Here is a 27,162-nt window from a genome sequence, read left to right on the forward strand (position 1 = left end):
AATATGATGCTCGAGCCACCCACCATCAAATAGCCAATACTTTCTGCATGTCTCTGAATTGAGAAAGGGCATGCTGGGCTCCACCACGCAACTGGACCCCCATTTACTCTTTATATCCCAGACTAACCTGATCAGTAGTGCTCTGCCAAATTTTTTTTTTTTTTTTTTTTTTGGACACAAATTGGAATCCGATTGATGGCTTCTTCCTAATAAGAGCTTAAGTTTACAATCAAGTAACAAGCAAAACAAAAGTGCGTATGTGTGTACGAGGGGAGAAATTATCTATTGTAATCGGAAACATCACATTGCAATATTTATTGAATAGTGCTATTCACACTTATTTTTTAGGGTAAATTACACTGTAATCCTTCAGGTTTGAGGTATATTACAATCGCATACAACATCTTCAAAACATTTCACTTTCATACCTCAACTACTATTTTATTCTAAATTGACAGAAAAGTTGGATTTTGTTACCAACATTGTTGAGTTCTTTTGTGAACTACTTTTGTATTGAAATATATATTCATATTTTCAGTTCGACTATTGTGAGCTAATATTTTGACTATTAGCCCTTGATATCATGACTTTGTTAGTAACATAGTGCTTTGAGTTAAGTGTGCATGTAATCATGGAGTACAAGGAACTGTGCAATGTATGCCTTGTTTTCTGTGGTTCTGCACTTGATTCAAAAGTGACAAGTTGCTAAGAAAGATTGGTTGCAAACTCATGAAGACTCAGTGATCACCACGAGTTCTTATCAGGACATCACATTGACATTCAAGTGGGAGAATGTAAAGTTCTATGAATGGCAATGTGTGACAATTGTTTACTTGAGGAACAAATCACTTGATTATTCAGTGGTGTGCAATTCAAGTAAATTAAGAGTCCTAGTTACGTAAGAATTGTGGAGTCTTTAATCATTGCAGCTAATCTAGGAGAATCATCTAAAGGTTCAAATACAAAGATATTGCATCATGATAGGACTCAATCAAGGTGATAGGGTTGACCTTCTTAGCTGTTAATAGGCCGGCTAATAAGGAACCCTAATGGTATATAATTACTAAGTTAAGTCCCTGCTTCCATACATTGAATTCCTCATAATACTAAAACATATTCATATAGTAGGGGGATATTTTGGAGTATTGGAAGGAGAAGACAACCTAAAGTTCATCAATGGCTTCATCTTCATAACAATGTCTTCCGAATTATACAGATAAGTTCAATATAATTAGTCAATATCTATTTCATATTGATTTGATTTATTCGTGATCCTAATGTCTTGTTGTTGTGATTTCAAAATATGTCTTACATGAACGAGGAGATACTTCCCAACCCCGGATCCATTATTTGGCATGATCCCCACAATGAACATCTTTTTTACCAAAATCTAACATGGCCGCACGACCATAGTGATTTTGTTAAACAAGATCACCATCACCGTACCCAAATTGGTCAAAAACAACAATGAAAGGATAGTCTAAGTTCAACTTGTGACAAGCTAAACCAGAACTTAATTAGTCTAAAACAACTTTACGTAACAAACGGGGCCTTACTGAATTTGACAATGCAATATTTAATATGAGATGTTATTGCCACTTTTAAAAAGTTTTTGTGCTCTCTTCATTAGTGTATATTGTTTCTAAGCTTAAATGTCAAAATGGTCCCTATGTTATAATCATATGGCCAATTTAGTCTCTATATTTTCGATTTGGCTAATTTAGTCTAAATAATAATTAATAAACAAGGCCAACCCAACTTTAATAAGTAAGATCTTATTAAACCTAACAATGGGCTAGCAATAATGTGGTATAATTCACATTTGACGAGAATTGAATCTAAGACCTCTCACTTACAAATAAAGAGGAATATCACTTGACCGTAGTACTAAGTGGTTTCATAATAATTATCATGAATACTACAAATTTAATATTTACAACCTAATTGTGTTATCATTCCAAAATCATATGATAATGATACTAATGCTAAGTATAACCAATTTTTTTAATACAAGTAAAACCAGAGTTTTATCAAGGAAAGAGACTGAAAAGAACAAGAATAAAAGTATCAAATGTTGATTTAAATTTACTCAAAAAAATTAAACAAATTCAATACACACATAAATAAATCAAAAGACTTGAGGCAAGAATGAAGTGTCATGCACCTTTAAGCCCAAGTTTCTTGAGTCTTTTGACCATTGAGCACAATAATATTGGATTGTGTTTATTGGGGTAGTCTTATTGTACAAGAAGGGTCAACTATAAGTACATATGTATGAAAAAACTTGGATATAACATATAAGAAGACAAATTTTCAAGACAAGTGACCACTGTGGGCTTTAATTTGCTCCGCCAGTGTTTCCAAATATAGAAAATTCTTAAGATGTAGATGTGAACAATGATTTTAACTATTTGAGTTATAAACTAATTTGCTTTTCAAATAAACTTACATTTATATTTTATTTCTACATCCACGACCATAATACTAATCAAGAAAAGACAGAAAAGATGTTAATAAAGGGGACTAGCTTAGCTATATATATATAGGATGAGATTAGCATTAAGCTTAATGGTTAATAGTCAGTGTTAGAATAATTAATAGAAAAGGTGGGATTCCCACCATCACCACATGGGATGGAGGTCTACATGACCATGGAGGCCAACACACAAGAGGACATCTTCCATCCTTCGTGTGTGTGTGTGTATGTATGTGTATATATATATATATATATATATATATATATATATATATATATATATGTGCATATCTTCCATCCCAGGACCGTTCACTTTGGGACGCCAACTTAAATCGAGCCAACGCAAGTACGCGTACGTACTTGTGCCCTCTCCCAACCATCGCTAACGCACGCAACCAAATTATTTAAAAAAAAGGAGAACTCACATACATTCAAACTTGCAATGTCTCTCAGCAGCATAGTGCCAAAACCAGCAGAATATGGCGGCAGCGACAGTAGTTGTACTACTACTGTGGAAGTTTCGCCGGAGATGCCTGCTGGAACCCAGAACAAGGCCGCGCCCGCTACCCAAGTTAATTCACAAGCTTTCCTACAACTAACGTTGTATCCTATAACTTTAAAGGTCTCTCATCATCATCTCTCTCTCTCTCTCTCTCTCAGCTAGCTAGCTGAAATATTAATTATTAATTCATGATTTGGTGACTAAATAATTTAATTTCAGATGATACCATCGATGTATATAAAAGTGACGATCCTGCTAAAAATTAAGTTATTAATTAATAATTAAATTGCAGTTTGAGGAGGTGTTTTACAAAGTGAAAGTGGAGCAGAAAGGGAGTAGAGGTAGGAGCAGATCTAGAGAAAAGAGTATACTGAGTGGGATAACAGGTATGGTATGTCCAGGAGAGATATTGGCTATGTTAGGGCCATCCGGAAGTGGGAAGACGACCCTTCTTACTTCCCTGGGAGGGCGCCTCAATCATCAGAATAACGTTAAGTTCATGTCAGGAAAGATCAGCTACAACGGCCAGCCATTCTGCGGCGCCATCAAAAGACGAACGGGATTCGTTGCCCAGGACGACGTTCTGTACCCGCATCTCACGGTGACTGAGACTCTTGTGTTCACGGCTCTCCTGAGGCTGCCCAACAGCCTGAGCCGGGACGAGAAAGTGCAGCACGTGGAGCAGGTGATCAGCGAGCTGGGATTGACTCAGTGCCGGAGCAGCATGATAGGGGGGCCACTGTTTAGAGGGATCTCAGGGGGAGAGAAGAAGAGGGTGAGTATAGGTCAAGAGATGCTGATTAACCCGAGCTTACTTTTATTGGATGAGCCCACCTCAGGGTTGGACTCCACTACAGCTCAGCGGATCCTGATCACACTCAAAAGGCTTGCGAGTGGGGGCCGAACCCTTGTCACCACCATCCACCAGCCCTCCAGCCGCATCTACCACATGTTTGATAAGCTCGTCCTGCTTTCCGAGGGCTCCCCCATTTATTATGGCCCTGCTTCTGCGGCCCTCAATTATTTTTCCTCCATCGGTTTCTCCACGTCCTTGCCTAGTGTGAATCCTGCTGATCTTTTGCTGGATCTTGCTAACGGTATGTATGTACGTAATGTATGTATGTAGATGTACGTACGTACGTACATGTGTATACTAACTAATTATGCATGCATGCGTATGCGTATATTAAATGATCGATCTATCCACTGGTTGTTTTTATTAATTTGCAAACTAAATATGTACGGTACGTCCAGGAATCGCCCCTGATTCCCAACATGCATCTGAGCAGTGGGAGAACACGAACGCGGAACAAGAGCAGAAAATGGTGAGAAAAGCTCTCATTTCTGCCTACGATAAGAACATTTACGCAAAGTTGAAAGATGAGCTCTGTGCTGGTTTGGAGGTCAATAACTACGACAATTACATGAAAGGAGCTGCTTCTGCAAGTAATTCCTTCAGCATATCCTCTCTCTCTCTCTCTCTCTCTCTCTCTCTCTCTCTCTCTCTCTCTCTCTCTCAATTTCCTAGCCCAAGCCCCAAGGTTCGTTTAGTTTCAATTTTCAATTATAATGATGTCTTGTGTAGTGCATTAGCTGATCATGCGATACCTGCAGAGCAATATTGGTGTACAAGCTGGTGGCACCAGTTCAAGGTGCTGTTTCAGAGGGGGTTAAGGGAGAGAAGGTATGAAGCCTTCAACAGGCTACGGATTTTCCAAGTAGTAAGTGTGGCCACGCTTGGTGGACTCCTCTGGTGGCGTACACCCACGTCTCACATTGAAGACCGTGTAAGCTACAATTCCTTTATTTAATTGGTTAATTTAAAATGCATAAATATAATTGATTAATAACTTTTTAGTGTGTATATGGTTGGTTGCAGATCGCTTTGCTCTTCTTCTTCTCCGTATTTTGGGGGTTCTACCCACTGTACAATGCAGTGTTCACATTTCCCCAGGAGAGAAGGATGCTGATAAAAGAACGATCCTCGGGAATGTACCAGCTTTCATCCTACTTCCTAGCAAGAACAGTTGGAGACCTGCCGCTGGAGCTGGCACTGCCAACAGCATTTGTGTTAATAATCTATTGGATGGGAGGGCTTAAACCGGACCCCTTCACGTTCATCCTGTCCCTGCTCGTGGTTCTGTACAGCGTGCTGGTCTCCCAAAGCCTAGGGTTAGCCATTGGTGCCATTCTGATGGACATAAAGCAAGCCACCACTTTGGCGTCGGTTACAACACTTGTCTTCCTCATCGCCGGGGGTTACTACATTCAACAGATTCCTCCCTTTATCGTGTGGCTGAAGTACTTAAGCTATAGCTACTACTGTTACAAGCTTCTTCTTGGGGTCCAATACGACGAGGACGACTTTTATGAGTGCTCCAAAGGAGTCTTGTGCCGAGTTGGAGATTTGCCTGCCGTCAAATCCATGGGTGGTCTCGACCACTTGTGGCTCGATGTCTCCATTCTCGGCTTAATGTTACTTGGCTACCGCCTTCTTGCTTATCTTGCACTCCATCGAGTGCGCTTGAGGAGATAATTAATCATTGACATCATCGATTTGATCGTCATCCGAAGAGTTCTCTCCTTCTTCATCAACTGATCGATGGTGCGTCGAGGAGGAACGTAGCTGAAAATCATCACATCATGTGGTGGAAATTTGAGTTGGAATTAATTAAAACCGTATCGTGTGTGCATGAACCTTGATATATGCTTTAGCCAGCTTACTTTAATCAGCTCGATCGATATTAATTACTAACTTGAAGAAGATCACTCTAATTGAGTAATTTCAGAATAATACATTGATAATGCTCAATCGTTTATGATAATAAAGAGGAAAGAACATATATGCTCTTCAATTTCAAGGTGTGAACACACCCAACTGCCGGAAAATTATTGTCTCTGTAGAATATTATTATGTGGCTTAGCCGAACTCTCTCTTTTCCTAGTATAAAAGTATCAATGTACTAAAAAAAAAAAACTGAGCAATGTCGTCATTTATTAATCACTGTAATATTTATAAAATAATTAAGATGACTAATTATACTCAAGATGTAAACAAACAGATTATGTACGTCCATTCATAAATCACTAGAATCCTCATAACAGAAGTATTTTTTAGGTGGAGTCGTGGCTCTCTCGTGCAAAAGAATGTCCTTCCTACTTTGGATATAATTATCACCCGAGACTCTTACTAAGAAGCAAAGCAATATATTAGGAAGGAGGATTCTCTCCATTCTTATTTTCATTCCCTTTTTTTCTCTTTTCTTATATATTGTTTTTTATCTTATTATCTTTATAAAAAAATCAATATAAGATATTAATGTGGCTAAACTGTAACTGTTCAAATAAAAATGAAGGGAAATGAAGAGATATTAGGAGGAGAGATTTTTCAATATGACTGTCACACGAAGTGGTACACCACGTGTCCTTATATAAATTGTGGATTATGTGTGTTAAAAGATTAATAACTTAAAAATAAATTTTTTTTACCAATTACATAAAAACACGTGATGTACCATCCCTATTTCCGTTACAACTAAAAATTTCTCGATTAGGCCCCTCCATATGTTAGATCGAGAAGGACAATAATCTATCGTACCACGTAGTGGGGGCTGGCTGGGGGGGCCGTGGCTTTCGTGGTTTTCGCTGGGTAGGGAGTAGGTAGACAGCCCCTTTATTTATTTATTTTTTTTAACAGAATTGTTTTTTTTGCTTTTGGACACACAAATTTAGTGGTAGCCATTATTTATTGAGTTTTTTCTTTGCAGATTTTGCACAAGTACAATTTGAATTCACAGTTATGTGCTTTAATACCAATAAAATTTTAAATTTTTAATAGATAAATTGCATTTTATCCCCTCAAGTTTAAAATAAATTGCAATCTCATACAATATTTTTAAAACATTTCAGTTTTATACATTTATTTTTAACAAAAAAATTCTTTTTCTTTTCATAAATAAAAAGTAGCCTTTGCTCAATGCTGTGTTGTCCATATCTCCAATTCCATATAACGAAGGTGGAATTGATGTCTAAATTCGTAACTTCATAAGACAAATTAAACACGTACGTAGTAAGACAAATTAAACAAGAGAAGTGTTGTAATTATTATTTAAGATAAATTACATTTTATACATTCATGTTTGAATACAATTACAACCTTATACAACATCATTAAAACGTTGCAAGCCATACATAAACTTTTATTTAGTGTACTATTTCATTTTGGACCTATATTCTGTAGTGAATTTAGTATTTCATTTTGGGTTTGGTTCTTATTTTTCCTAACTAATATAGATTAATTTTAGAACATATTAAGCAATATATAAGTCATCAGCAACCAAGAAAATGTGGGGTTAATTAGTGTGCAATTTATAAAGTTTATTTTTTTTGTACAATAGGCGTGTGCAAAAAGACTAAGTTAGATTATCTCCAAATGACATATCAAATTCTAAGTGAAATGTCATGTAATCAAATTTGAAGGTAGGGATAAGTTTCAACCAGTATGTCAATTCTATGTGGATTGACATATGAATTTTTTATGTCAAATTTGACATATGAGAAAAGGTGATGTCAAATAATTTTTATAATTATTTTATTGTGTGAGCTCCATTAAGCACCAATTATAGGCCTTGGAAATTTACTTTAATTGATTTCATTTTAAAAATGGGCCCTACAAATATCATTTATAATAAAAAAATAAATAATATATATATATATATAGGTTGCAGGAATAGAGACATTGCCATATTAGCTATTAAATTAATATTTAACATTTATTTTTGATATCTCCATTGGAGATGCTCTCAATTATTCTATTTGAAACATTGTTAATTTTTCAACCGATTGTTTTTAGATTTTAATCTTAGGGATGATTATTGTTAGCCATGGATGGTGGAACACCATGATGCACCACTGTTCACCTTTGAGGCTTTGACAAAGGGAACTTTAACGAAAAGCACCTGGTACTGTTCACTTTAACGAAAAAACCACATTTTTACACTAAAAAGTCAATCATGGTACTATTCACTTTACCCTTTATTTTGTCCTTATCATTAAAACTCAAAGTTTTCAAGCCCTTTTCATTAGTTTTCCTTTTGACAAATGATCAAAACAAAATATTTTCATACGATGATACAAGCCCGAGTTGATTATTTTTTTTCATGACCAATAATAGGCCTCGATTATGTGGGTAATTAGAAAGTATGTAATTGTAGTATCCCACATCGGCGGGGTGGGGATTGGTCCCTGATCTTATATGTACATGCCCCATCTCTTCCTAGCATGACTTGTTCTAGGTAGTGAGGTTCTCTTGCCCAGAAACAAATCCGTGAGGACGTGGCCCAAAGTGGACAATATCGTGCTATGACGGAGTCGGGATGTGACAATTTGGTATTAGAGCCAGACTCACCGTCCGTTCGGATGTGCCGACGAGGATGTCGGTCTTCTCAAGGGGGTGGATTGTAATATCTCACATCGGCGGGGTGGGGGTTGGTCACTGGCCTTATATGTACATGTCCCTCACTTCCTAGCATGACGCATTTTGGGTAGTGAAGTTCTCTTGCCCAGGAACAAATTCGTGAAAGCGTGGTTTAAAGCGGACAATATCGTGCTACAGCAAAATCGGGATGTGACAGTAATAGTTTGTAACACAATTGCAAAGAAATTTGTCACAAGAAGATGATTGAAAATAAAAGTATAAGAAACTTTTAATACGATAAAGAAGGCCATAACATGCACAATTAATAAAACAATTAGAAAAATAACTAAAACAAACTTATCTTTAAGGGGTGCTTTAGATTTTGGCTTTTACAACTCATTATTTCTAAGATAAAAACCTATTTATTTTTAAAGATTCAACATAAGCCCAAATTTAAAATCTGCAACCACATCAAAACACTATTGACCCATTAATACAATGTATTTACATCCATGCCACTCATTCTTTATGGTCCATTTCCCCAATTCCTAAATTTATGCCAAATTAAAAGTAGTAGAAAAATAAAATATATAAACTGTTCGCATTAATGGTATCCATGTCATACCAGAAATTTACGTTTTTTTTTTTTGTGATATATTTTGTAGTAATTGTATCCATATTAATTGGTAGGTAAATTAGTTTGCTCCATTTATTTAAAAAAAAAAGATTAGATGTTAGATTAGGAAGTCGACGGGGTTCAAACTCACGTCATGGTGTAAGGGTAACACTCCTCTCCACCATTGTGGTAGAGGGTGTGCCGTTAGCTAATCTACATCTAATCTAACAAAATCTATTGTTTGACAAAATAAATAAATAAATAAATCAACTACACGTTTATTATATATATTTTTTAATCAAATAACATTCCTCTAACTTGTAGGTAAATTATTTTCTATGTATTGTTATATATGTTAGACACGTTCAATGGTGGAGCTAGAAAAATTTTACCGGGTGGGCTAGCTTAAAGATTTAAATCTTTATAAGCCAGAAAAATTTTCACATTATCAGCTAGCTTAAGAAAATTTTCACAAGGTGAATCAAGAATTTTCGTTATTCAAACAAATTCAAACATGTACATGTACAAGAAGGGATGAGAAAAAAGATGTGAGAAAAAGAGATGGTTTGTAAACTGTATTATATAATTAAACCAAGGGAATTCGAATCAGTAACTAAATATATGGTGGGCTACATTCGAAAATCAATAAAAACTACATGTAAAATTTTATTTTCTACCGAAAGCTACCTGGGCTACAGCCTAGGGTAGCCCTTAATGTGGCTCCACCGGTGGACACATTTTATTGTCGTATAAACATGAGTGTAACATAATATTGTTAATATTATGCATCAAACTGCATTTCTTTTGTTATAGGTAAATTATTTTCCATGTACTAGTGCATATGTTAGGCATGTTTTGTTGTTGGAAAATACAATATCCTGTATCATTGTAAAGAAAGACATTACATTACACCCATAGTATACTTGTTGTAGGTAAATTATGGAAATTAATTTGTAGGTAGGTATTTTGCATCATTGGAAATGAACATTTCAAATAGTAGGTAGGTAAATTAATTTTTTCTAATTATGTTGATGCACAAAACAGGAGGTCTTGAAACAACGTAGATCCGACCATGAATCTGCATGAAATGTAAATGACACAAGATGTATCGTGGTTCATCCCAAAATTTGGGCTACGTTCACATTGATTATATTTCTGAGGGAGAGAGAGCTCTGAATGAGAGTGAGAGCTTTGAGAGGGGGTGAGGAGCCTTAGGAATTGGCCTATCCTAATTGTGAGGGTGAGGAATCTTTTTATAGAATAAGGGCTCCTCACTTATTACATATTTGCCCCTTCCTTTATTACATAATTACATTTGAGTTCCCTGAGTATTTGTACGAGATCTAAATACGAGGCCGTAAATATGGTATAAACAGTAGTCCCCCAAGTCTTTAGTCAAGAGAGTATTTTGGCTGGAGACTTGAAATTCAGTCCATGTGTGGGCCGAAGTAACTAGATGTTGTATTGAACTGATGTTCGATATGAGGCGGTACTCAATCTGAAATGATGCTCAACTAGAAGTAACACATGCTGCGAGGCTGCTCGGCTCGTGGCTTATGTTGCCTTGGTTGTCTCGGCTTGTGGCGTTGAAGGTGAGGGAGTCCCTTTTATAGAATAAGAGCTCGCTCCTCAATACATGAATAATGGGTTAGGAGTGATGCTCGCGGCGAGTCGGTTGCTCAGCGTGCGGCGATGCTCTTTAATGAAGGTGAGGGAGTCCCTTTTATAAAATAAGGGCTCACTCCTCAATACATAAGTGATGGGCTAAGTCCCCCAAGTATTTTTCATGAGTGCTCTCTAATGAAAGTGAGGGAGTCCCTTTTATAGAATAAGGGCTCGTTCCTCAATACATAAATGATGGGTTAGAGTTGATGTTCGCGGCGAGGCGGTTGCTCAGTAGGCAGCGATGCTTTCTAATGGTGGTGAGGGAGTCCCTTTTATAAAATAAGGGCTCGCTCCTCAATACATAAGTGATGGGTTAGGAGTGATGCTCGCGGCGAGACGATTGCTCAGCTGGCGGCGTTGCTCTCTAATGATGGTGAGGGAGTCCCTTTTATAAAATAAGGGTTCGCTCCTCAGTACATGAATAATGGGTGCTCTCTAATGAAAGTGAGGGAGTCCTTTTTATAGAATAAGGACTCCTCCTTAATACATAATTAATGGGCTAAGTCCCCCAAGTATTTTTCATGAGGCCCAGTTAAGGCTTAATATATGGTACATAATGTAGTCTTCCAAGTCTTCGGTCAATAAAGTCTGTTGGCTGGAGACTTCAAATTGAATCCATGTATGGGCCGAAGTCGTGGTTGTTCGAATGCGGTATTTGTATACCTTGCACTGAAGCTTTGTAGGTAAAGCTTTGCAAGTGAAGCTTTGAAGCTGGAGCTCTGTAAATGAAGCTTTTGAAGCTAGAGCTTTTGTAAATGAAGCTTTTGAAACTGATTTACATGAGTAATGCTCATGAATGTTTATGTTGATTGACATGAGTGATGCTCATAGATGTTGACATGAGTGATGCTCATGAATGTTGACATGAGTGATGCTCATGAATGTTTATGTATGATTGGTATGAGTGATGCTCATGAATGTTTATGTATGATTGACATAAGTAATGCTCATGTATAATTTGAAGTACTGGGCGTACTTTTGATCACTTGGTTGGTGGCATGAAGGAGAGTGCGGGTTGTACATTTCATCATCTGGTTGGTGACATGAATGGCTAGTTGCCAAATGATATTAGAGTACGGATTGTACATTTCATTACCTGGTTGGTGGCATGAATGGCTAGTTGCCAAATGATATTTAGAGTACGGGTTGTACATTTCATCACCTGGTTGGTGGTAATAGCGGCGGGTTGCCGAATGATATTTAGAGTACGAGTTGTACATTTCATTACCTAGTTGGTGGTAATAGCGACGGGTTGCCGAATAATTTTGGAGTACTGGGCGTACTTTTGATCGCCTGGTTGGTGGTAACAGCTGCATGTTGCTGAATAATTTTGGAGTACTGGGCGTACTTTTAATCACCTGGTTAGTGCTATTTTGGGCTTATGAGCCTTCGCCCTCCACAACATGCCAGCCCATTTATTTTGGGCTTTGTCTTTTTTTTTATTACCCTCTGATGGGGTTTATACAGATGTTTCTGAAAAGATAAGGAAAATAATTTACACCATTCAAAAATAAATCCGACCCTCTGGTCAATGGGTCACGCCCATAATTTCCTTTTCTGCATGCCATCACTACTGTAATTATGTCTGCTTCTTTTTATCTTCTTTTGTTTTTCCGCTTTCTTTCTTTTGATGCATGGTCCACGAGTCCACCACCAAAGCTCCACACTACACTTTGTGCTTTCTTTAATAGCTTTAAATTGTTGGTGGATTTGGTGCCAAGAAAACAATCCATTTTTGGCACCATTATTTGAATTAGCCTTCGTAGTCTCTGATGAGCATCACAGCTATCATCTTCCTTTATTGTTGTCATTTTTTCTTTTCTCTTTTGGCTGATGGCAGACAAGGGGAATGATAATAGACTTATTTATTAAGGAAAAGCTTATCTTCGTCAAGTCGTAATGAGTGTGTTTCTAATGAGCAAGTTCAGCCTCGTCGACGTGCTTCCAGCAACCGGGCTCTTCGCCGTCCCAAGCGGCATCATCATCTCCTCGAGAACCCCGTTTGGTGGAAGCAGCACAAAAAGCCTTGCCTCCACAGTCAATTCTCTAACCTGTTTCTTCCCGGAGCCATCAAGATCGAATCCAAGCTCCATCATCTCTTCCAAATAATGTATACGAAAAGCCTTTGCTCAACATCGGGCATCACCACTTGGTGTTTTAGACTTATCCTCGGGAGTCGTATTATTGCACCGTCAAGACCAAACATACTGCGTGCAAAATTATCATCGTCGTATATTGCACCATAAGCTCCTGTGTTTTCCGTGTCTTCTCCTTCTCGTTTGGAGATGTCCAGAACCATAGAGTGGTTTTTAATGGCGTCTCGGTACTTGCCCAATCTTTGCAGTGAGGCTCCTACGCCTTTTCCAGGTTTATGCTTGGCTAGCTGGAAATCCTTCATGGGCGGAGGAAAGCTGATGTACGACGTTGGCGCAGAGTCGGGAGAGGCTTCGTCGGCTATCGTCATTCATGCAGAGGAATACACCTAGAGAGATGGGAGAGAGAGGAAAGAGACAAGCAGAGAGCAGAAGGCGCCGGAGCATGCAGTCGGATTTGCAGAGCAAAACGAATCCTTCCAATGTGCATGCGAAGTTGGCGACCTCGGAAGGCATGAGGAACGAGAGGATGCAGAACTAGACGTCCTCAGGGAAATCGGATAAGGAAATGGCGCGACCCGGATCTTCAGTTGCGAGGTGGGTCTGATGTAGAAGGAGCAGAGGTGGGTCCGATGTAGGAGTAGGATGTGCTTCTCGAGCAGAATGTGCTTCTCGAGCAGGATGTGCTTCTTCTTCTGGGCGGCGAGGATTGCCCACTTGATGTGGAGGCTGGTGGGGAGCGATACCGGATCTTTGGATGGAGAATGAAGGAGACGCAGTGATGGTGGCGGTTCTAAAGAGTTTGGTGGAAGATGAGCCGTTCTGCTCTTCCACTATGATCTCTGCTGATGCAACATTGTTCATGGAAGTTGCTGACGTGACAGAGGAATCGGAAATGGCGGTGAGTGTGATAGAGAAAAGACGTCACAGAGGATCGCATTCACTGCCCCTTATGGTCTAAATTCACACGTGTCATTTTGAAAGTGTCACGGTCAGTGTGACCGTTGAGGCTGTGACGTTGCAAGTACTCCACGTGAGCATTGTGGATGAGGATTTCAGCGAGGACTTGTTTTTGAACCTCGGCGGGTTTTTTTTTGTGACTTCTTCAATGAAGTGAAGGATCTTGTTGTTTTTTGTCTTTGAGGTTATAGTCCTCTGTGGGATTCAGAAATTTCTTTGGTGCTTCAGGCATGGCGTTTGTGTGTAGTTTGGAGAGAGAGAATGATGAACTTGGTGTCTCTGTGTGGGTTTTGCAGATTCATGGTGGTGTGTGGTGAGGTCTCAAGGTGGTGAGATGAAAAAATGAAAGAGAACCGACATAACTTTTCGTGTCGTTTCCCACAGACGGCGCCAAATGTTGATGCACAAAACAGAAGGTCTTGGAACAACGTAGATCCGACCATGAATCTGCATGAAATGTAAATGACACAAGATGTATCGTGGTTCATCCCAAAATTTGGGCTACGTTCACATTGATTATATTTCTGAGGGAGAGAGAGCTCTGAATGAGAGTGAGAGCTTTGAGAGGGGGTGAGGAGCCTTAGGAATTGGCCTCTCCTAATTGTGAGGGTGAGGAATCGTTTTATAGAATAAGGGCTCCTCACTTATTACATATTTGCCCCTTCCTTTATTACATAATTACATTTGAGTTCCCTGAGTATTTGTACGAGATCTAAATACGAGACCGTAAATATGGTATAAACAAATTACATAAAAAAAAGTTATAATACACATAGTTATATTTAATTGGTTCCAATTATTAAAAAAAAAATTATACTACACCCAACCAAATAACATTTCTCTGACTTGTAGGTAAATTATTTTTCATGTATTGTTAAATATGTTAGGCCATGTATTGTTAGATATGTTAAGCACATTTTATTGTTGTATATACATAGGTGTAACATAATATTTTTAAAATTATGCATTAGACTACATTTCTTCTTAATATAGGTAAATTATTTTGTCATATGTTAGGCATGTTTTGTTGTTAATACATACAATATGAATCATTGTAACAAAGAGATATTATATTACACCAATGGTAAATTGTTATAGGTAAATTAATGTGCATTAGATAATGACATACAGTGTTCTAATATATTAATAAAAAAAGGATAAAGTCAAAAGTATTCAAGAGTAAGGGAAAAAAACTGAATCGAATTCTAGTTTTATGACAATTCAAAGCCTTTGTTTTAAATTAATATGCAATGAATTTTTAATATTAATGTGTTTTTTTTACGGCAAAATCACCAACGCTCTCCGTACAGTTAATTGTGTACGTCAAATATGTAATAAGGGTATTTTAGACGTGTGAAAATTATAAAAGCTGTAAATAATATGAAATTAATGAATTCGCTTATGTAGATCTTAATCACTGAGTTTTTTTTAAGTAAAAAAACTTTATCTGAATTTTTTATAAAAGAAAATTTTAGTTCAAAGGATTAAAGTCATATTTTCTGTAAAATAAACCGCGTTGATTAATACATTATGACATGAGCAAGTTACAATATAAATCTATTGATCACAGGAGGAAGTTATGGTGCAGAACTTAGAAGCCGAGAGAATAGGCCAAGCACTAAGGCCCAATAAGCCAAATCCGTATTTTGGGTCAAGAGAATGGGCTGATAGAATGGCGAAATGTATTTCAAGTTTCTATCCACCGATGGCGATTGGCGGTACCAAAAGCATAAACAGTCTAAAGGAAGAAAACCCAGAATCTAATTCTACTAGAGGAAGAAATAAAGAGAGTTGAGATAGAATGCCGAATAGTATTTCAAGTTTCCATCCACCGATGGCAATTGGTGGTAACAAAAGCATCAACAGTCTAAAGGAAGAAAACCCATAATCTAATTCTACTAGAGGAAGAAATAAAGAGAGTAAGAAATGAGAAGAGGAAGGAGGGATGGAAGGTGAAGAGGAAGGATGGATAATGCTGAGCAAGAGATTTTCAGACAAAGGAGGCGGAGGAGGAGAGGAGTTGGGGAGGTTGATTACAAGAATAAGTCAGGCACGGCGTGGAGCCACTCATAACTGAATCATAAGCCATGGCACCTTCTCTCTTACCCCAATCAGTGTCGCAAGTGGATCGCAGAGCAGATCCAGGCGCAGCGTCAGCGTCGTACCGAGGAGGTCTCCCACGAGGCACGTACTGCACTACCCCGACCCCCACTACCAACCTTTTGATTTATGCCCAAGAGCAGGAATTCTTTCTGCAGGCCACTCTCGTCTCCAAGAAAGACAAGGAAAAGGTTCTCTTTTCTTTCCTTTATAAGAAAGAAGCTTGTATTATTTCCTTCTTAATGAATAACGAATTACAACTCAGTATATATACACTTTCCAAATAAAGCTTAAAAACTAATTAAGCCTAATTAACTCATTAAACTAGGACTAGTTACAAAACACTTATAATAACAACCTTATAGCTATACAAGCTAACTAGTAACACCTAAGTATGAGTTGTCCCTTTACTCTTCTCTTTGTGTTTTCTCTTTTAACAACCGAACAAAATTCAAATACCTTCCCAAAGCAAGGCAAAGGGAGAGTAAGTGACATTTTTTAAGCTGATGGATGTTTTGCATTGTTGTAGATTGAGATTATGAAAGCTGTTAGCTTTATGTATGTTCGGCTGCCTGGTTACAATGCCGAAAGTGCCAAAGCTGCAGAGATTGCTGATGAGAGTGCAAAAGAGCACCCACAAACACAAACACAAACTCTAACAGATGCTACTGCTACTTCCACTTCAAGGTACCATTTGCATTATATTCTGCCTTCCTCTTTGATTGCATTATGTATATTCTTTCAATTCATCTTTGTTTGGCCTAATTTTCTATTTTCTCGTTAGCCAACGCCCACCCGAGTCTATGCCTCCAAGCGCTGAACATGCCAAGAAATCACGGCCCAAAAATGTGTTTGGTTGTCCTTTACCAACCGAACAAGAATTTGAAGTTTTGAAAATTGCTCCAAGGTGTGCCTGTTGCTGCCTTTTCAGTAAGATGCAATGTTTTTTTCTTACTTTATAGTTTCTTAATTGACGTGCATTAAGATAATAACATGTTTGATAACTTGATAACGAGATCCATAGGTTGTTTCTTCAGTGCAGCAGACATTTTCATTTTTTGAGAAACTGCAGACATTTTCAGAGTTTTACACACTTTCTTTCTGGACAGTTTAAACCTATAGAGTCAATGGATTGTTATCCCGGAAATGCATATGTTGAGCAAAATTTGTACAAAGATTGTAAACAAATAATTCACTTGACACAATTTCATCCTTATTCATTTTTCGAAGAGGGTTTTATTAATTTGAGTTCATCCCATTTTAGACTAAGCGTCTATTAATTACAATCCTTTGTTAAAAAGGAAAAACTCTTTGATTCCAATATGAATAAATTGTAACTTGGGGATTTGGGTGTTTATTTGATTTTGCGACTACACATAAGTCAAGCCCTAGATTGCCTACGTACCCTGTTGAGGGATCAAGTCACTCGTACTTCCTTATGTATTTGTTGGGATTTGATGCCTTGTGTAGTTTCAGCTAGTGCAGACAAAGAACATTTGATGCCTTGTGCAATTTAGGCTCTTGCAGGCGAGGACTTTGAGCTATTGGAGCAGAACGCATCTTTGTGCCATTTGAGACTTGTCGCGACTTCGTGCCATTTGATATTTGATACGGATTCGTGCCATTTGGGATTCGATACGGCTTCGTACCATTTGAGATTTGATAGAGCTTCATGCCATTTTAATTTTGATACAGCTTCGTGTCATTGGATATTTGATACGGCTTCGTGTCATTGGATATTTGATACGGCTTCGTGCCATTTGGGATTTGATAGGGCTTCATGCCATTTGAGACTTTTCTTCGGCTAAGCGCATCCCCTCCCTTTAGTGTAGATAATATAGTTTGTTACATAAAAAAAAAAAAAACAATCATTTGAGAATTTATCTAATCACATTATTATACGCGTGTGAAATACCTTTTTTATATCACGTGGGCACCATCAACTTTGTCATTTGTTTATTATTTTCTCTTTTCCCTTTCATTTTTTTATTCTTTACACATGAGACAAAAATTTTGGTGTCACCCACTTTGACAAAAAGAATTGGACCAAACTGCCACTCAGCCAAAAAAAATCAAAACCTGCCCAAAATCATATTTCAAATTATGCAAGGGTAATTTGGTAATTTGGCCATCAAAAATCTGATCTCCACTGTGATGCACTGTTCATCGCACCTCCGGCTTTATATATAATAGATTTATACAAACAAAAAAACACATAACATTTTGGGTAAATGACAAAAAACTATCTCAACTATTGGTGTCACGATACTTTTGTTGATGCACAAAACCAGAGGTCTTAGAACAACGTAAATTCGACCGTAAATCTGCAAGAAATGTAAATAACACAAGATGTATCGTGGTTCATGATAGGAGTATATCTATGCGACTTAGTTAGCTTGTTCTTGTGCATTTGTGTTGTTATTTCTTAGTTAATTATGTATTTTAAGCTATTTTCGTCTGTTTATAGGTCATAATAACAAAGTTGGCAAGAAAGTGCATTTTGGAGCATTTTTGAGCATTTTTGAGCCAAGATTGGATAGTGCAAGCATGGAGACATGAGGATTGACGTTTTTTAAGATTTAAGGGCTAGAAATCAACATGTGTGTGTGCAAGTGTGTTGACCTACAACTCCAAACATCCATCCACTACACCCATTACATCCACTCATTACCAAACATCCACCCACTACACCCATTACATCCACTCATTACCAAACACTCATCCACTACACCTATTACATCCACTCATTACCAAACATTCATCCACTACACCCATTACATCCACTCATTACCAAACATCCACTCACTACACGCATTACATCCACTCATTACCACAACACTCACCCACTACACCCATTACATCCACTCATTACAACTCCATACACTCATCTCCCTAGCCTATAAATACATCCACCCTTCACCATAATTGAGAGGCCATCATCCAAAGACACCACATCATCTACACAATTCTCCACCCTTCACCATAACTCACCTATATCCATCCACCACCACAAGAGACCATCCATTCACCACTCACACCTTGGTGCCACATATTTGCAAGAAAGGAGGATTGCTTGGAGTTGTGCTAGTCATTCAATTTGGATTGCTGGAGCATTCTAGGTGTATTCTACTTTGGTTTTCAATGTTTAATTTCAATTGTTTCTGTTTAATTGCAAGTATGAGGAACTAAACCTCTTTTGGCTAGAGGAGAATTCGAAACCATGAATATATTTGCAATATGAATTGATTTCTTCCAATTGTGATTTGATAAGTTGTGATTGCAATTCAATTATCTATTTTATTCATAACGGATTTATGTATGTTTATTAAGGATGCATACTTAGTTTTCATGCATGAATTTGATGCTAGGATATAAATAAGTTTCACCTAATCGTTACAAGTTTATATTCATGAGTAGTGAAGGTTGCTTGTCACAATTGCGTTAATTGAATTCTTGGCAAACGTATCATGCATTCATAGTTACAATTGCCTCGTCAACGCTTATGATTTTCATGGAACGTAATGATCTTTAATTGTATCTCTATTATGCATTCATATAGGGGACTTTTAGAGAATGATTTGGGTTGTCGCATGCATTCATCCAATTCAATGAGTAAAGGAAAATCTGAGGGTTAATTTGTGCATCACGGTTAATCTGGGGTGTTGAGCATCATAGTTTATTGAAAAGCAATTGGAGATTGATTTGTATGCAAATGTGTCATATGTGGAGAAAGACCTTCTAGCTAGCCCATCATCCATCTAAAACAACCAATTTCGTGCAAATCTGTTTAGTTCTAGTTTCTGTTTTGTTTTACTTTATTTTCGTCCAAAACCCAATCCCCCTTTACTTTAGTGTGTCTAATTAGTTAGAATCTATTTTAGTTTGTGTTTTTAAGTGTTTTGAGTCTATAGAGTCTAGTTAAGTGTTTTTAAGTTTCTTTTTATAAGTCAGTTTAGTTTAGATTAGCAATCCCTCCTAATCCCCGGTCCAGAACGATCCCTAATTATACATATACTACAATTGTCAAAAGAGGGTTTAATTTGAGTGCTTAACTTTCATCGCATCAGTTCACCCCAAGGTTTTGGCTACATCCACATTGATATTGTATTTATCTGAGAGGTGAGGGAGAGAACCTCTGAATATGAGAGGGGATGTGAGAGGGGTGAGAAGGCTTAAGAAATGGCATCTCCCAATTGTGAGGGTGAGGAGTCCTTTTATAGAATAAGGGCTCCTCACTTATTACATATTTGCCCCTTCCTTTATTACATAATTACATTTAAATCCCCCGAGTATTTGTACGAGATCTAAATACGGAGGCCCTAAATATGGTATAAACAGTAGTCCCCTAAGTCTTTAGTCAAGAGAGTCTTTTGGCTGGAGACTTGGAATTCAGTCCAAGTAACTAGATGTTGTCTTGAACTGATACTCGATAGGAGGCGGTGCTCAATTTGAAATGATGATATACTAGAAGTAGCACATGCTGCGAGGCTGCTTGGCTCGTGGCTTATGTTGCCTCGGTTGGCTCGGCTTGTGGCATTGAAGGTGAGGGAGTCCCTTTTATAAAATAAGGGTTCGCTCCTCAATACATGAATGATAGGCTAGAGTTGATGCTCTTTAATGATGGTGAGGGAGTTCCTTTTATAAAATAAGGGATCGCTCCTCAGTACATGAATAATGGGTTAGGAGTGATGCTCGCGGCAATGCGGTTGCTCAGCTGGCGGCGATGCTGTCTAATGAAGGTGAAAGAGTCACTTTTATAGAATAATGGCTCGCTCCTCAATACATAAGTGATGGGTGCTTTCTAATGAAAGTGAGGGAGTCTCTTTTATAGAATAAGGGATTACTCCTCAGTACATAAATAATGGGCTAGAGTTGATGCTCTCTAATGATGGTGAGGGATTCCCTTTTATAGAATAAGGGCTCTTCACTTATTACATAAATAATAGGCTAAATCCCCCAAGTATTTTTCATGAGGCCCAGTTGAGGCCCAATATAGAGTACATAATGTAGTCCCCTAAGTCTTCGGTCAATAGAGTCTGTTGGCTGGAGACTTCAAATTGAATCCATGTATGGGCCGAAGTGGTGGTTGTTCGGAGGCGGTATTTCTATACCTTGCACTGAAGCTTTGTAGGTGAAGTTTTGCAAGTGAAGCTTTTGAAGCTAAAGCTCTGTAAATGAAGCTTTTGAAGCTAAAACTCTGTAAATGAAGCTTTCGAAGCTGGAGCTTTTGTAAATGAAGCTTTTGAAGCTAGAGCTCTGTAAATGAAGCTTTTGAAGCTAGAGCTTTTGTAAATGAAGCTTTTGAAGCTAGAGCTCTGTAAATGAAGCTTTTGAAGCTAATTGGCGTGAGTGATGCTCATGGATGTTTATGTTGATTGACATGAGTGATGCTCATGGATGTTGACATGAGTGATGCTCATGAATGTTGACATGAGTGATGCTCATGAATGTTGACATGAGTGATGCTCATGAATGTTGACATAAATGATGGTCATGAATGTTTATGTATGATTGTCATGAGTGATGCTCATGAATGTTTATGTATGAATGACATAAGTGATGCTCATGTATAATTTTGGAGTACTGGGCATATTTTTTATCACCTAGTGGGTGATAATAACGGCAGGCTGCCGAATAATTTTGGAGTACTGGACGTACTTTTGATCACATGGTTGGTGGTAATAGCAGTAGGCTGCCGAATAAATTTGGAAGTACTGGGCGTACTTTTGAGCACCTGGTTGGTGATAATAGAGGCGGGGTGCCGAATAATGTTTTGTAGTACTGGACGTACTTTTGATCACCTGGTTGGTGCTATTTTGGGCTTATGGGTCTTCGCTCTCCACACAACATTGCAGCCCATTATTTTGGGCTTTGCCTTTTTTTTTTTTTTTTTTACCTTCTGATGAGGTTATACATGGGGTTATACAGATATCTCCGAAATATAAGAAGAATAAATTACATCATTCAAAAATAAATAAAGCAGTCGTTGGTGCATTGCTTTTGCTTTTGTTTTTATTTTCTGCTTTGCTTTTGCTTTTGCTTTCTTCTTTTGCTTTCTTTTTTCCCTTTCTTTGCGCTTCTCCGAAAACTAAACCAAGGATGCTTTGTGAGCCTGTGGAATAGCAAAAGCAGATTTGCTTTTGTTTTGCTTTGCTTTTACTTTTTTTTTTCTGCTTTTGCATGTGGGTGGTCGACAGCGCGCCCTCCTCCTCATCAGTACCTCCAACACCAACTTAGCATCTTATATACTTTGGAGAACCATCAGAGTATTCAGTGGTGGTGGTGGGGTTGTTCTGTGTCTATGTGCCTCAAATCCCCTTTAACGACAGAATCTGGGTGCCCGAACCTGAAGATTTTTGTCCGCTATAATTGTTTTTGGGTGAACCGAAACAGATACGACTAGGCACCTCATCCACGAGAACAGATACCCCCACCACCTTCGTGAATGGCTTCCTCCCACATTCCTCTGGCGATAAACTCGTCGACAACGCGCTTCTTGAAAAAGTGATAGAGTTGCCATGACTGAGCACACTGGTGAGGAATTGCTGCCTAGCCCAGTTTGGCGGAACACACTGGTCATCCCAGTCAATTCTCATTCTCGATGTCCTGGTAGTTGGGGAGCTTAATGGAGGGGTAACATGGGCACTAATAGAGCCGCCATGGATGTAGAGGTTCGGTAGTTTGGAAGAGGAGGCCGAAAATGATGCAGATGAGAGATTTTTGAGCCATGGGATAAGGGACCATTTCAAACAGAAAACCCTAAATTCCCCCCCAAACCCTAACCCTAAATTTCAAATCTCCATGCCAATTTCAAACAGAAAACCTCAATTCCAGGTCCTCTTCTTGGGGCAATTTCAAATCTCCATAGTTGAGGCAATGTTGCAAACAGACTTGCAGCCATTGCAGGTCTTCTTCTTAAGGCTCTCATTGGCACCGCTAGCAGGGGATTGACCGCCTCCATTAGAATAAGCATCGGCGGCCTTGCTGTTGTCCTCCCACGCATTGAGGAAATCAAAAACCCTCTAAACGGGCCCGATGTTGCCAACTAGAGACTTGCGGGCCTCCATGAAGGTGAGCTTCCGAGAAGTTTTGACGACCCTGGATTCGGCGACGATGGTGTTACGGTAATAGTTGTAGAGGCTAAGGTTTTTCGAATGGGATCAAGAATCGAAGAACTCGGGGAGGAATTGACCTCACAGTGGTGGATGTGGTCCGGTAAGAACCAGTTAGAATAGCTGAGGAAGTGGATGACGTCGGCGTCAGAGGTGGGATGCGGTTGAGGATGGCGGGGAGCGACAGTGGTCGAAGTCTTGGGATTGGCGAGGATCGGAAGAGGAGTGGGTGGGGGTTTGGATAGGGTGTCGAAGAAGGATAGGTCTTAGGCCTTTGTTTGGGTTGAAGATCTTCGAAGGGACAAAGGTAAGAGACGGGAAAAGGTGAGGGATGAGGGTGGGTCCCACATTTTCTTAATAATTTTTTTAAATGATTTTCTATATTTATTAGTTTTTTTGTTGAAATATATTTATTAGTATTTATTTAATTTTTTTTAATTTAGTTAGGTAAGGATGTGGTTCCCACACCTGCCAGCTCATAACTTAACGATCAAACTTAACTGAAAACTGACAGAGGTGTGACATTGGCAAAAATTCATAAGATGAGTGACATTGTCAATTTTAAAAGATAAGGTATGTAAGTGTCGTGACACTAATAGTTGATGCGATTTTTTGTAATTTACTCTAACATTTTTTAATTGGGCCGAACAAAAAATTGAGTCTGAGTAGTCATACCCAATTATTATCCTCGTCAATCCCCCATTTTCTCAAAAATTACAACCTAGTAGTAGTTTGAAAAAGCAGGAGCAGCAGCGGTTTGGAACTTCAGATCGATAGAGTGAGTTTAGATGGCGGGTGGTAGCGGTGCCGCTAGGGCAAGCCGGTCACTGATGGCGGGTGGCGGTTTCTCAGAGGCGAAAGTAATAGCGGCGAAGGTGAAGACGAAAACTTCAAAGTCAGATTTGTGTAAGTTTCTCGGGATCCCAGAACGCTCTCGCTCTCCCACCGCACTCTTAATTTCTAAGTTCATTGGCCTTTACAACCACCAGGTATTCAGGTTAGGCTAGGGCTTACTAGTGATTTCATTTCGATTCCCCGTTTTTATTTATCCTATAAAATGGAATTCTCTATCGATTTATATTTTTAGGGTTCATTTGGTTTTGGTTTTTTCCCCTATTTATTTTTGTTTGTGCGATATTCCTTTATATATCTTGCAATCATAGCATTATCATAATACAATTGTTTGTTTGTTTGTCCGATTTTTAAGTGTTGTTATTTCACTTGCACCACGAGTACCAGTACCCCTAATGTATATGTTATATGGGTTTCTAAACCCTAGGCATCGATGATTTTCCTTTGTTCTTCATTTTCAACTTTGATAATCTCCACTTCAGTCATATGCTTCCGAATGGGTGATTGAATTTGATTTTGGATGTTGACGCTGAATGGTGCAGAGTCCCGGTATAAAGGACTGTAATTGGGAGGAGAACTTGAAGACGTTATTACATGGAAAATCGAGGGTTGGGGTCGCTGAAATCACTCGATTGCTCTCCCAAGAATTCACCTATTCTCGCATTAAAAGCACTGCCACATCCGCTGCCGCCCCCACGCATCTGGCTGACCAGAAACTACAAGATTCCAATAAATCCAAGAAGACCAAAGGCAAGGCCTCCAAAAACAAGTAATAACAAGATTCTACATTGCTCGTCTATTGCAGCGTATTCCAAGTACTTTTGATTCTTCAGGTTCTACCTCTGTTTATCGATTCCCTCCCTCCTTAAACAGATTTGGCACATCCACTCAACTTTTTCCTTCACTTGGAATAAATGTCACTATGTTTTCTTAAGACAAAGAGACAATCCATGTTTAGTTTTAAGACCATGCATTTTACTTGAAAGCTCGAATTTCATGACCAATTCAACTTACTTGCATCCGTCAAAGAGTTCGTTTTTCCTTTTCTATCCCTAATTCGTCTGAATGCAATATTATTTAAGTGAGATTCAATGATTAATCTTTCTTGATTGTGTCATGTATCTCTTGGATTAAGGTTTTATACTTCTATTGTCTACCTTCAGTTTTATGTAAGATGTTACGACAGTTTTTTAATTCTCTTTAGATGATGTTCATGTTTACTACAACAACAACAACAACAACAAAGCCTTTTCCCACTAAGTGGGGTCGGCTATATGAATCCTAGAACGCCATTGCGCTCGGTTTTGTGTCATGTCCTCCGTTAGATCCAAGTACTCAAGTCTTTTCTTAGGGTCTCTTCCAAAGTTTTCCTAGGTCTTCCTCTACCCCTTCGGCCCTGAACCTCTGTCCCGTAGTCACATTTTCGAACCGGAGCGTCAGTAGGCCTTCTTTGCACATGTCCGAACCACCGGAACCGATTTTCTCTCATATTTCCTTCAATTTTGGCTACTCCTACTTTACCTCGGATATCCTCATTCCCAATCTTATCCTTTCTCGTGGGCCCATACATCCCACGAAGCATCCTCATCTCCGCTACACCCATTTTGTGTACGTGTTGATGCTTCACCGCCCAACATTCTGTGCCATACAACATCGATGGCTTTATTGCCGTCCTATAAAATTTTCCCTTGAGCTTCAGTGGCCTACGACGGTCACACAAAACGCCGGATGCACTCTTACACCTCATCCATCCAGCTTGTATTCTATGGTTGAGATCTCCATCTAATTCTCCGTTCTCTTGCAAGATAGATCCTAGGTAGCGAAAACGGTCACTTTTTGTGATCTTCGCTAGATTGCTCCGGTCATTAGTGTGGATAAGTATATAAATGGAGGAAAAGTGATCCTTGCTCCGGTCATTCATGTTTACTAAACGATTGAATTATTGAAGAAAAGATCACATGAAAATGAGGAAAAGTGAAGTTTTTTTCCCCAATACAAGTACGATCCGGTTGTAGAACTTGCTGGGCACATGCAGGGAGAGAGTTTAACCAAATGCAACCTGAGGTCTTTTGATGATCCAAATTAACTAAAGGCAACCGCAGCAAAATTAGCCCTCCTCACAATATGATTAAAATAGAATACATGAAGGGAATTGGCTACATTGATAAAGAGGAGAGAAATCACCCTCCATCAAAATCTCCTGAAAACCTGCACGCTTGGCATGGGACAACCCCACTTGAGCGCGGCAGCTTCGGCTTCCAGTAAAAAGCCCATCCTGATTTCTAATGATAAAACCAGCGGCTGCTGAGCAGGTGGCGGTTCCCGACAAATCAAAATGCGCAGGGGACTGCTTACTTGAAATATTTTCAGCTCTCCTTGAGGAACGATGCTGCTGTCCATGAGACCAGAAGAAGGTCGCCGTTTTGACATTTTTTCATTCAAATAAAAAGTTTTGACATTGTTTTTTTTTTTTTTAACAAACAATATTATCTACACTAAGATCATCTCTAATCGACTTGGCCGAAGGGTCATAGGTCAAAATATAGTCCGTTTTGACACGAAAATCATATCCAACCGAGAGTTAGGCCGAAGGGCTTGTGGGTCCTTCCGGGCCATAATTCATCCACCAGGCCAATGGGCTAGCCAAAAGGAGCCAGCCAACCAACTCGTTTGCACCAGTCCAAACTCATGCTAGTTGACGTCAGGTTACTGTTTGGATTTGAATTTTTTTATTTTTTTTAGACAAATTTTTTTAAAATAAAAATTCTAATTTTTTTCCTATAAATACCTAAGTCATTTCTACACCATTTCTCATCTCATTTTCACCATTCTATACTATCTTACCTCATTTTATTTCAATTCTTCACCAATTTTTCACATCATTTTCATTGAATAAAGATAAGAAATCCAAAGGCTTATCATTTAGTGACAAGTGGCACTCAAAATATGATCGAAAATCTTATTTTAATATGGTAGTTTAATTCAATTAACCATATTAATTCAATTAAAATAATAAATTGTTAAGGAGGCTAAAAATTAGGCCCCCTTATGTTGGAGATAGGTTTTTTTGTCAAACGTGCAATATTTTGGCTTATGGTCCTTTGGCCCTCTCAGTTGGAGAGGGTATAAATATGGTATGATACTATTCATTAAAAATTAATTTCTTTTAGGGTTAAACATGGCTCTTTGGTCCCCTTTCGGTTGGAGATGAGTCATCTTCAATGAAGAGGGTTAAAGGGTCAAAGGGCCAAAATATGGTCTGATTTGGACAAAACTCATCTCCAGCCGAAGTCCAGACTAAAAATTAGGCCATCTCCAAACAAAGGCTGGCCAGAATGTTCATTTTAGCTCTTTGACCCTCCAAGAAATT

The 27,162-nt window shown here is 38.6% G+C and overlaps 3 protein-coding genes across 8 annotated transcripts; all 3 read left to right on the forward strand.

Moving 5' to 3' along the window:
• The first annotated feature begins 2,797 nt into the window (after positions 1-2,797).
• On the forward strand, positions 2,798-5,856 carry LOC126601989 (ABC transporter G family member 14-like). Its single transcript, XM_050268757.1, has 5 exons — positions 2,798-3,098; positions 3,271-4,075; positions 4,233-4,424; positions 4,593-4,765; positions 4,858-5,856. Exons 1-5 carry the CDS (start codon positions 2,919-2,921, stop codon positions 5,512-5,514), a joined length of 2,007 nt encoding a protein of 668 aa, XP_050124714.1. The 5' UTR covers positions 2,798-2,918; the 3' UTR covers positions 5,515-5,856.
• A 9,646-nt stretch (positions 5,857-15,502) lies between these two features.
• On the forward strand, positions 15,503-17,596 carry LOC126602100 (uncharacterized zinc finger CCHC domain-containing protein At4g19190-like). Of its 6 annotated transcripts, none has more exons than XM_050268916.1 (4): positions 15,503-16,019; positions 16,358-16,515; positions 16,613-16,758; positions 17,299-17,596. In XM_050268916.1, the coding sequence occupies exons 1-4, from the start codon at positions 15,816-15,818 to the stop codon at positions 17,343-17,345; spliced, it is 555 nt and encodes a 184-aa protein (XP_050124873.1). In that variant the 5' UTR covers positions 15,503-15,815; the 3' UTR covers positions 17,346-17,596. The 6 variants fall into 6 exon arrangements, with proteins under 6 accessions (XP_050124873.1, XP_050124874.1, XP_050124876.1 ...); XM_050268917.1 differs by having other exon boundaries at positions 17,305-17,596; XM_050268919.1 differs by having other exon boundaries at positions 17,346-17,596.
• Positions 17,597-23,644: 6,048 nt separating this feature from the next.
• On the forward strand, positions 23,645-24,909 carry LOC126605744 (uncharacterized). The gene is made up of 2 exons (XM_050273180.1): positions 23,645-23,929; positions 24,335-24,909. The coding sequence occupies exons 1-2, from the start codon at positions 23,729-23,731 to the stop codon at positions 24,563-24,565; spliced, it is 432 nt and encodes a 143-aa protein (XP_050129137.1). The 5' UTR covers positions 23,645-23,728; the 3' UTR covers positions 24,566-24,909.
• The last annotated feature ends 2,253 nt before the right edge of the window (positions 24,910-27,162 follow it).

Source organism: Malus sylvestris, chromosome 15, assembly GCF_916048215.2.
Source record: "Malus sylvestris chromosome 15, drMalSylv7.2, whole genome shotgun sequence".
Lineage (NCBI taxonomy): Eukaryota > Viridiplantae > Streptophyta > Magnoliopsida > Rosales > Rosaceae > Malus > Malus sylvestris.